Genomic DNA, 10929 nt, shown 5'->3' on the forward strand with positions numbered 1-10929 from the left:
CATGACAGAACAGAACAGATGACTGGAAAAGATGTCTTTGTGTGCCATAAATAGTAACCACTTTTACTCCCATGATTTCTCAACAGCGCATGCTACAGCTGTTTCCATGTGGTGAAGCCCTACCAAGCTGGACACTACATCATACACCCAGAGTTTGTGTCTGAATGCCTTCGTTAGGACTATTAGAGCACTGTCTTCTGAAGTGGGGAACTGAGGACCTGCAGTGGATCTGGGGATTGAGGGGTTTCCCAGCAAAATGAGGGCTCATTAACCACACTATTGTTTAATTCTCTAATAATTAACCCAGTGAGAGAAGCTGTATGAATGAATAATATAACTGTAGGCTGCACTCTCACCACTACTATCTCCCTACATACAGCATGGACACTTTTACAATTCAGTACTAAATCAGCAGCAAGAAATCTTCCATTAAGGGGCTTGTGGTGATCAAATCAAATGAGGCACTTTGGCCCAAATGTGTATCTGTCTGTGACATAAATTTTTTATTCTACTATTAGAGAGGTAATTTTCCACATGTGATATATGAATTCTTTATTACCTGTAGGGAGAGTTAAACAGAAACAGTACTGCAAACAATGAAACTTTACTCAGGGGTATTACAGACTTATTGTAGTCATTATTATCAAGATACCATATGGCAGACAGAATATACCACCAGTGCAAACAAAGGTCATTATAAACACCATATTGCATATACAAGTCCCCATAGAAATACCTTTTTTTCTGCTATTTCTTTCTATTTTTTCAGTTCTTAAAAATCTAGTTTTTGGCATATTTCCACCCCAGTATACCACCAGTGTGTTATGTAAAGTTAATCAACCAGTGTGATGTGTTATGTCAAACTGTAATCTGTGCAGAATAAGAAAATAAAGAGTACTACTCCTACTGGACTACATTTCCCAGGCTGTGATGGGCGTAGACAAGGCGGATACGCAACAACATGCCTTGATGCCGTTTTTTTTCTGTAAACTGTGACAAACAAGTTGTGGTGGGATCTGCTGAGAGGTAGGGAGAAACTTTTTTTTTAATGAACTAACATCTGAAAAGAAAATGGAATAAGCATAAGCAATAATTATAGGCGGTTTTGCACACGTATTCCATGTTATTTCCACTCCGTTAACTTTCTCGTACCACCCACCAGGGCGCACAACAACGACGTGTCTATACATCGGATTATATGTAGCCTAGAAGTTGTAGAGACTTTAGAAATTTTCTGCACGGTTAATTTCTTGTAAATATGTGTTTGTGTGCATTAATTGTGCGTCAGTCTGTAATAAACAAAATTTACGTAAAAGTGTAACATCTTAACACAGTCTCTATCCGAAATAGCCACACCAAATGTAAAGATCGTGACTGTGCAGCGTTACTGTTCGCCTACATACTTACATTTAGCCATTATCAGCACGTTGCCATGCGCTACGCACGCACGCACACACACACATACACACGCACGCGCGCACACTTTTGAGGTAGTGAGCCTTTCTCAGACTTCTGTTCTGACTGTATCAGCATTTCTGTGTTTATTTTTCACCATGTCAGAATAGATAGTGAATCGGCTGAAATGGCAGATATTAAGCCCCTCTGATCACACATAAACAAAGAAATGCCTTAGTCTGAAAATGTTCTGCCCTTTTCACACTCTCTCAATGACAAAAACATGGTTGAGTAAGAGCTTTTTTCTGTTTAGAAATGCCACTATATGCGTGAAAAGCAAAAAACTTCCACGTTTTAATCTGTGTGTGTGAAGGAATTGTGCTGAAACCTAACTGAGTGGTCTGAAAATCAATCAGCAACATTTTTGATAATTGGTTAAATCATTTTTTAATGCAAAAATTCAAAAAAGTCTTTGCCTTCAGCTTCTGTACTGGTTCCAAATGTGAATATTTGCTGGTTTTCTGAGTCATTCATGATAATGAATTTATGAATATTTTTGGGCTGTTGGTTGAACAAGAGAAGCAATTTTCAGACATCACTTTAAGCTCTGGAAAACTGTAGCAGAAATAACATTTTAGAATTAATGTGTCATCAATTAATAAAGAAAATAAACATCAAGTAAATTGATAATGAAAATAATCATAGTTACTTGCAGCCCTTTATTGTGATAACTGTAATAATAAAGTAATAGATGGTTATTGGTTATGTTCCTCCATCCCTGTATCTTGCACTTTTCCATAAGAAAAAATAAAAAATGACCCAATATTTAGAATAGACCCGATATACAGTAGCCTAAATCTTCTCCTGACTTTCCTCGTTAATTTCCCTACCTGAGTCCAGCAACTGGAGTGCATCTCCAAGGAACCAACAGTTAGTTCTCTGTTAATTAATGATGGGCTGATGTTATCATTCGTTGTTGGGGGAAATCTATACTAAGGGTAGTTGAACACAGAATTAGTCAATTAGATTGCTAATTAATAGCAATCATTTTTTATTATCGACCGCTGCTGCTTGGGCAGACCATGAGGGTCAATTGCAGTTAGGGCCAGTCATCAAACAGGGAAGCTGGAGAGGACTGAACTCCCTTCGGTCTGCTGTGCATTCTAATCTAATCTATTCTGATCAGCTAAAGCCACAATAACTAACATCAACCAGTTAATTACCCATAAGATTAAGTTCCTTTTGCGTTCCTGCTCGGAGGGACGCAGTAATCTCTGAGTGCAATAGATATGGATACGTGTCTTTCTGTTTCTGTTTGATTCCTTGCCAGGGTTGTCAAAATGTCTGTTTTTTGGCTAGAGTGAAACAGGTTACTTCCAGCTTTGGTTAGTCTTGCTTGATGGAGCACAAAGTTTAGTATGCTTCCCTCTTCCCCCTCACATTGGCAGAGCTCTAAGGCCAAAATCCCCTTTTCTGCTTCTCTTCTTCCTTACATACAAATGAGTATTCTTTCAGTCGAACTCATATGTTAGAATTGCTTCTGTGAAAGTCCATTTTATCCTCTTATGGGTAATTGGCAGTAGATTTGTTTTGTTAAGTCTCAAACACATCTTTAAAGTTTACATCCTGACAGCATAATACCTCTAACTGCTGTGAAATCACTTTGTGCAGCAATGCAGAGCACGTAAGAAAATGCTAGAAATGTAATGGAGGCTTTGAACTGACAAGGAAACAATATTGACAGTGAGACATTGACATCTTGAATTCTCTGACTGGGGCTGTTTTCTTGTCTCTGATACTTAAGTGAGTTTAAGGCCAATTTATTCTGACTAACCACAATTGGTAAACAACATACAAAAGCTCCAGCAACAAAGAAACTTATTGTATTAACTAAAATCATTAAAAGAAGTGTCACTGTAATATAAGAAGAGCTGGACACAGAATTTTGAAAGTTTGTTATCTCTCTCAGGCAGGCAAACAGACATAACGACGGGGCCAGAGTGCAACAGAAGAGATTCCCTGGAAAATATTTTTATGTAGAACATCAGCTCAAGTATTTGCCCAGTGAACAGCACAAGTCATGTACCAAGTTGTACCAGGAGGAGCTGGAGGCACAATTACAGATGTTATCCCCAAGCAGAAACACACCAAGGACACTCGACCCTTAGTCGGAGCTGGAGTAATCGGCCTTGTGCTGGTGATTGCAGCAGTGACTGCATGGTGTTATTACATAGCCTCTCTACGCAAAGCTGAGCTGCTTAAGACTCAGCTGTTGGATCTGAATAAAGATGGCTACATTATCCGCAACAAAGGAGGGTCTATTGTTTTCAGAATGGATTTCAGGTTGGTATTTCTTGCTATTTCTTGTAATTGCTACCTGATTTATCTGTATGTATACGTATTTCAGAAACATCATACATTTAATGTAAAATGTGGAAATAAAAATGTCACCATCTCCAATGTGCAATAAAATAAAGGTTTTGTTTTTAATAATTCAACTCATGTTGAACACAAGTGCTCATTTTAAACATGTCTTGATCTACTATTATTTAACTGAAACAAAACAGAAATGTGAGTAGTGTCTTGAGAGTGATAGCAGAATGTAATTATGTTTGAATCTTGGCAGGTCAGGGACATTGGATTTGGATTCTTGCTCTAAAGAAGGGGAGATTTTGAGCTGTGGACGCACCACTGACAGAAAACTGAATTTCTTTATTGAGACGGTGAGACCCAAAGACACAGTACAATGCTATCGTGTGCGTTGGGAGGAACTGGTTCCTGACATTCCTGTTGAGCATGCCATGACATACAAGTTTGCACACTGGTATGGTGGTGCAGTGTCAGCAATTCAGCACTGGCCTATTTCCATCTCTGGCCAACAGGCTCCCAAACCTTTTGTTACTAGTGATATCTACTCAAACCGCAATGAATTTGGTGGAATTTTGGAGAGTTATTGGCTTTCATCCAATGCTACCGCCATCAAGATCAATAATTCTGTGCCCTTCCACCTGGGCTGGAATGACACAGAGAGGACTATGTACTTCCAGGCGCGATACAATGACAGTCCCTTCAAGCCAGACCCAGGGGAGGCTCCGTGTGCTGAACTTAGCTACAGAGTATGTGTGGGCTTGGATGTGACATCCATACACAAGTACATGGTCCGCAGATACTTCAACAAACCAAACAAAGTGCCCGCCAAAGCCATGTTTCGCCATCCTATTTGGTCCACTTGGGCGCTACATAAGACTGATATTGATCAAGAGAAACTTTTGACGTATGCTGCCAACATACGAAAGTATAATTTTAACTGCAGCCACCTGGAACTAGATGACCGCTACACTAGTCGCTATGGGGAATTTGAGTTTGACATAACAAAGTTCCCCAATGCCTCAGCCATGTTCCAAAAGCTGAAATCAGATGGATTTCTCATGTCACTTTGGATTCACCCTTTTGTTAACTATGACTCAGAAAACTTCCATACCTGTGTAAAGAGGGGGCTGTTTGTCCGGGAGCCTACAGGCCGGCTGCCAGCCTTGGTGCGCTGGTGGAATGGCATTGGCGGCATTTTGGACTTCACAAATCCAGAAGCTCGTGATTGGTTTTCCTCCCAGCTACGTTCCCTGCGCTCAAAGTATGGGGTGTCATCTTTTAAATTTGACGCAGGTGAGACCAACTACTTACCATGGAAATTTAGTACCAGATATCCCATTCGGGACCCAAGTTTTTTCACAAGACGTTACACAGAGATGGCCATCCCCTACAATGATAGAGCTGAGCTGCGTAGTGGCTACCAATCTCAGAACATCTCCTGCTTCTTCAGACCTATTGACAGGGACTCTGTGTGGGGGTATGAGTTGGGGCTCAAATCTCTTATTCCCACAGTGCTCACCATCAGCATTCTCGGCTATCAGTTTATTCTGCCTGACATGATCGGAGGGAATGCCTATCTGAACCGCACAGATGGAGATCGTGCATTGCCTGATCGAGAACTCTATATCCGCTGGCTGGAGCTGTCAGCTTTCATGCCCTCTATGCAGTTTTCTATTCCACCATGGGAATATGACAACGAGGTGGTTGAAATTGCACGGAAATACACAGCTCTCCATCAGAGCATTGTAGCGCCACGGGTCCTGGAGCTGGCTGGTGAGGTGCTGGACACTGGTGACCCAATCATACGGCCCCTGTGGTGGATTGCCACAGGTGATGAGACAGCCTATAAAATAGACTCCCAGTTCCTGATTGGGGATGACCTCATGGTAGCACCTGTTTTAGAGCCTGGAAAGCAAGAGCGTGATATCTACCTTCCAGCTGGCCATTGGAGAAGCTACAAGGGGGAGAGATTTGATATCAAGGAGCCACTGCACCTCACAGACTATCCTGTAGACCTGGATGAAATTGCTTACTTTGTTTGGGTGTAGCAAGAAGAGATTGTAAAGCTGAACAGGCTCCAATCTGCTTGTGAGACAAGCTTTTATGCTTGACAGACGAGACATTGGAAATGGCTGTTTTTTGTGGAGCTTTTTTGCAACAAAATATTGAGGCTTTTAAAGCAGATTTAAAATTTAGCACCGCTTTGCATAACAAATGTGAAATTGTTGTTTAAAAATGCTTAAAACTTCATCTTAATTTTTTAAATTGTCATTTCATTTAAACTAATTGGTGTTGTATTTCCTTTGCATCTTTTGTGGTTTAATGGAAAGATAGCTATGTAATGTCATGTATGAAGTCATATATGAATTATTTTTAAAAAAGGGAATAGGCAAACTGTGAATTGAATAAGGCATAAATGCTATAAAGTATATAGAAAATGTGTATAAAAATGTATATATATAAAGTGCTACAGCAAACCTAAATTTAAGCCAAACAGATTGTAACATGGGAGGATGATAAAAGTGGTGTCATTATTGTCATAAGGCGGACAGTAGGCTACATAAAACCCTCTCTATATATAGTATGTATATATCAATCAGTTCTCAGTTAAACTGATCTGTCCTACTTTTCCTTTGACACTGATGACTCTTCCTCTCTCCTCCGAGTTGCTTTTCAGGAAGTCAGGTTTTATGCTTCACTTATCAGGATGAATGCTGGAAGTTTAATCATTACATAGTCCATGTGCTCTCATTTGTGAAACACAGTGTCATGTAACTACTCTTAGCCTAGAAGAAGATGGATTTTATTGGGCACTAAATATTTTATGCTCACCCTCAGGTAACAGCTCTCTCAGGCTGTAGAGTGTTCGAAGTGTCTGACAACTATTTTCATTGTGCTTTGCTGACTCCAAATGCAGCTAAATAACTAACGATACTGTAATGTCTAATGACCACATCCAAAATATGGAGCATCTCTTAAGGAGGATTTTTTAAAATTTTTGATTTCTGAAACATAATAACCTAATGTTTTTGTTTCTTTATATCTACTTGATATGCAATATGGAAGTCTATAAATGCAGTTAATTTAGCAGCATTTAATTCTCAAATTAAATTGTACAGTGTATTTTGTCATCATGTGTTTTGTTAATGTGAATATTATTTAACTGCAGTGATATCTCAACGTGCCATGTGTTACTACCACATAATGTATTTGATATGTTGCTATGCTATACATTTCTTATTGTTGTTGATTATTATTTAATGTTATTGGTGAGTTAACCCTTTAGGGACAGAGTGTACTACAAATGCCACAGAATTTCATCTCCTGTTAACATCTTTAACCATAACATTTTTAAAAAAAAATGTTCCATGCTGCACAAAAAAACCCACTGAAAACACTTTTTCCACAGTTGTAGATCAAAGTACACGAACTATATCATGTATCTTGTTATCTTGAGATGAAACTGATATTGATCTTCTCATCAAACTCTGGGAAAGGCAGCAAGCATATTTCTTTGAGTGACATCTCACAAAGTAAATTCAGTAAAGAAAATTATTGGTAACATGGTCTAGCTATACCTGGGTTACAAATTTAAAAATTATACCATTATGACATGTTTTTTGTTTGTTTATTTTGTCGTGAAATTGGTGAGTTTGATTGTGGTGCAGTGAAGCCAATGAGCTCATATTTTTTCTTTAAATCTTTACACATTTTTGAAACAAAAAAGGATTCTGAATCCCTCCCTTTAATTTTAACATGAAAATGAATGTTTATTTTATTGCATCAAATTATTTTCACTTTTAAGTTCCTGTGGTTCCTGTGTTAGCATTTTTAAAAATATGTTTATATGCATTTTGATTGTTTTTGAAGCTGCAATGGATAAATATTGCGTCCTTGTGAAGTAAGGATCAGGCGACGTCCACTAATGGTGCAATGTTCCAATTTTTCAATTTGTTTTAATGCTGTCTCACCTGTTAGGGAGTTGCATGCTGACTGTTTGCTTTGACATGTGGCTTACATGTTGACCTCAGTGGATTTTGTTTGTGCCTTTTGACATAGTTTCATCATAACAACATTACCTATTTATAGCAGTTCTCACTCAGCATCTTGGCCAGGCTAACCTCTAAGGTTATTCCTGTCTCAGAGGGTCATGCTCTATGACAAGACTGAGAGGCTGTATCTTGGACTGAATGTTTCTTTGCTTTTGGCTCTTTTGACCCTGTGTGTGCTGCTTCCCTCGAGTTATTATAACTGAAGAATGGCACCATTTGCATGTGACTAAAGGGCAGCATTCATTTCAGCAAGTATGTATATTTTGTATGTCGTTTTGTATGAATGTATTAAAAGAAATCTGGTTTGACTTTTGTCTGTTTCTTAGCATTTCTGTTCTGCTTAGTTTGCATTAAACACAGTAATCATTGTTTTAAAAATAAATGTCACATGGCACATAAAGCTCAATTACTGCATTGTCACCACAGCTACCATTTCCAGACAACTGAATTGTAAATTCACTGCTCTAAAAGCGGTCAATAATACCTGACTGTCTTTTTACACACACCAAAAAATAAAAACAAGAAAAACCCAAAAAACAAGGATATGAAATTCAGGTCAGTAAGCTGACCGTGCAATCAGTGAGCCAATAACAACCTGTAACCTTTCATGAGTCTGCATCATATGAAAACTAATGTGCCTATCAAATCAGTATTGAAAGATACACCCTTGAGGGACTTTTCCAACTTTTTGATGCCTAGCTCATCACAGGGCAGTAATGACAAGGTGATGAAACAATTGTGCAGGTTATTTGGAGGCTGCGTTGAGATCAATAAATCATCTGGTGGTTCATGATGTGAGGCCAGAGAGCAACTGATATAAAAGTGTAAGACTAGACACCAAGAATAAAAAATATAAACTGACTACGTAGGCGATAATAACAGTAGATATTAGAATTACATCGCATTAAGCGTGATTGTTCTTTTTGAGTTCAATTGACCTGGCAGGACCATTTCTTACAGCTATAGTCGATCTTTCATATGTTTGGGGAATTTATTCCATTACACAGCAGCGGGATATGCTTCAGAACTACTTCACTTTATTTGCCAATGCCTCATCTTTCTTCAAAATTGATCTTGACTTGCAGCCTGTGCGGGGAGGACATACATTTATTGATTAGCTGTCTGTGTGTTGCTGGGATCAATAATATTTGTCAGTTTGCTTTCTGCAATCATATTGTTTGGTTCTACCCATCTTTTCATAGACTGGACAAATAATTTATGTAGGAGCTTTAGGAGGAAATGGGAGATCTGTAGATGGAGAGTTGGAAAACAGAATAGAATTATAAAGATCACTTTATGCCCAAACAATAGTTGATTAATTATATTAGCACCTAGTTCAGTGTGTGAAGGCACACGCATTATTAATTCCACTATTTGATGAATTTGTCGGCTTAAAAAAGGAGAAAATGCACATTTAACTGTGGAGACACACGACAGTATCACACTATAAGAGATACATAAAAGGTAAAAATGTTTCAGTGTTTATTAAAATAAATATGAAAATTCATAGGTAGATTTGTCCAAGAACTGATATTTAAATTTTCACAGATACTGGAAACTAACTGAAGACAAGCTGTGGTTGTTCACGTGGTGCTACAGACGTCCAGGAGGGTGCAGTGTAGCTTCATTGATGAATTCTTTCTCTGACATGTCAGTGGACCATGGTCCAGATGTTATATGCACAAGACACACACACATACACACACACACACACACACACACCAAGCAGGACACAAAACTGGCAGAGTACTTCCCCCTTCCTTCCCCACCTGTGAGCCCACCTGCGTGTCCATCTGCAGAGGAGAGACACCAGTTGTTGTGGTTAGGAGCCAGTGTGTCTCAAGTACTGTAACTTCCCATATCCTCCTTCTATGGGCCTGTCTGCTGTCTGTCCTCCCCTTTAAGGCATATGCATTATGAAGAGAGAACAAAGAGGTGCTCCGAAGAACAACCTTAAAAACACTGCTGACTCAAATATGTCAAAAATAGATGCATCATTTGCAATTTCCCACTTACTTTCCTAACTGGACTAATGGTTAACATCATCAGTTATTGGAAATATCTGACACTACTCACAATGAATGGTTTGCATGATCAAGTATAAGTGTAAAAAGGGATTATAGGTGGCATATGTTCAAGTGAAAACATTTGACATTACATTGAATACACATAAGCAAGATAGCAAATTTGTTTTTTCCTAATGTGAACAAACACTTTACAAACACCTTTTTTTTTTTTTTACATACATATAAGTGTGATCACTTGTTTGTGATAATAATATAATAATAATTCTAGATATTCACTATAGTCAATATAAGCCAAAATGAGAGGCAGACAAACAATGATGAATAAGCTTCAGTGTTATTAGAAAAGATTTCTGGCTCTTTGGAGCTAAGTATGAGCATTTATTGTAGATAACCACAGGGGAAATAAAACCCCATGGCCGTCTTGTGTGAAGTGAGAATCTTTGTCCTTAACCCAAGATTTTCACTCCGTAACTAGAATGACCTTGCATCTGGTGCTGCCATGGCTTGTCTGACAGGAATATGTCTGTCCTCGCTAGGTAACAAATGAACCCAACCAAGCCAGGAGCATGCCTCTGGCATTACAGAGACAGAGATAGTCGGTGCTGACTGGTAGAAGCATTTGTTAACTTTGGCACTGGATATTATAGGATGTTGTGATAGTATAGTACAGTGTCTAAGTCCACTTACATATTTGTTTTTATAACTTACGACCTCATGTTTTTACTGCTATTTGTTAAATGTGTTTTTTTTTTCTCTTGGTATATACTTGTGCTTCTTTCTTTTTTGTTTATTTCTAACGCCTTTGCTGACTTTGCACCTGTAATTGCAAATTTGTTGTTTGAGACAATGACAATTAAGGTCTCTTGAATCTTGAGTCTAAAATGGTGACAGATATGCAGACACAATTAAATCGTAAAATTAAAGACTGTGGTGAGCAAGTTAGGAGGACAACAGGGAGAGCACTTCCTCTGTTCCTTGGGGGGGGGGGGGGTGTAAGAGGTTGAACGAAATGTCAGGCACCGAGGAGCAGATGCATAATTGAAACATTGCGTTGTGGCTGCAACCGTGCACAAGGTTGTTTGATT

At 38.7% G+C, this 10929-nt stretch overlaps 1 protein-coding gene across 1 annotated transcript; it reads left to right on the forward strand.

Moving 5' to 3' along the window:
- Nucleotides 1–912: 912 nt before the first annotated feature.
- On the forward strand, nt 913–8125 carry myorg (myogenesis regulating glycosidase). Its single transcript, XM_067587942.1, has 3 exons — nt 913–1026; nt 3365–3738; nt 4022–8125. Exons 2-3 carry the CDS (start codon nt 3476–3478, stop codon nt 5811–5813), a joined length of 2055 nt encoding a protein of 684 aa, XP_067444043.1. The 5' UTR covers nt 913–1026; nt 3365–3475; the 3' UTR covers nt 5814–8125.
- The last annotated feature ends 2804 nt before the right edge of the window (nt 8126–10929 follow it).

Source organism: Thunnus thynnus, chromosome 4 (genome assembly GCF_963924715.1).
Source record: "Thunnus thynnus chromosome 4, fThuThy2.1, whole genome shotgun sequence".
NCBI lineage: Eukaryota > Metazoa > Chordata > Actinopteri > Scombriformes > Scombridae > Thunnus > Thunnus thynnus.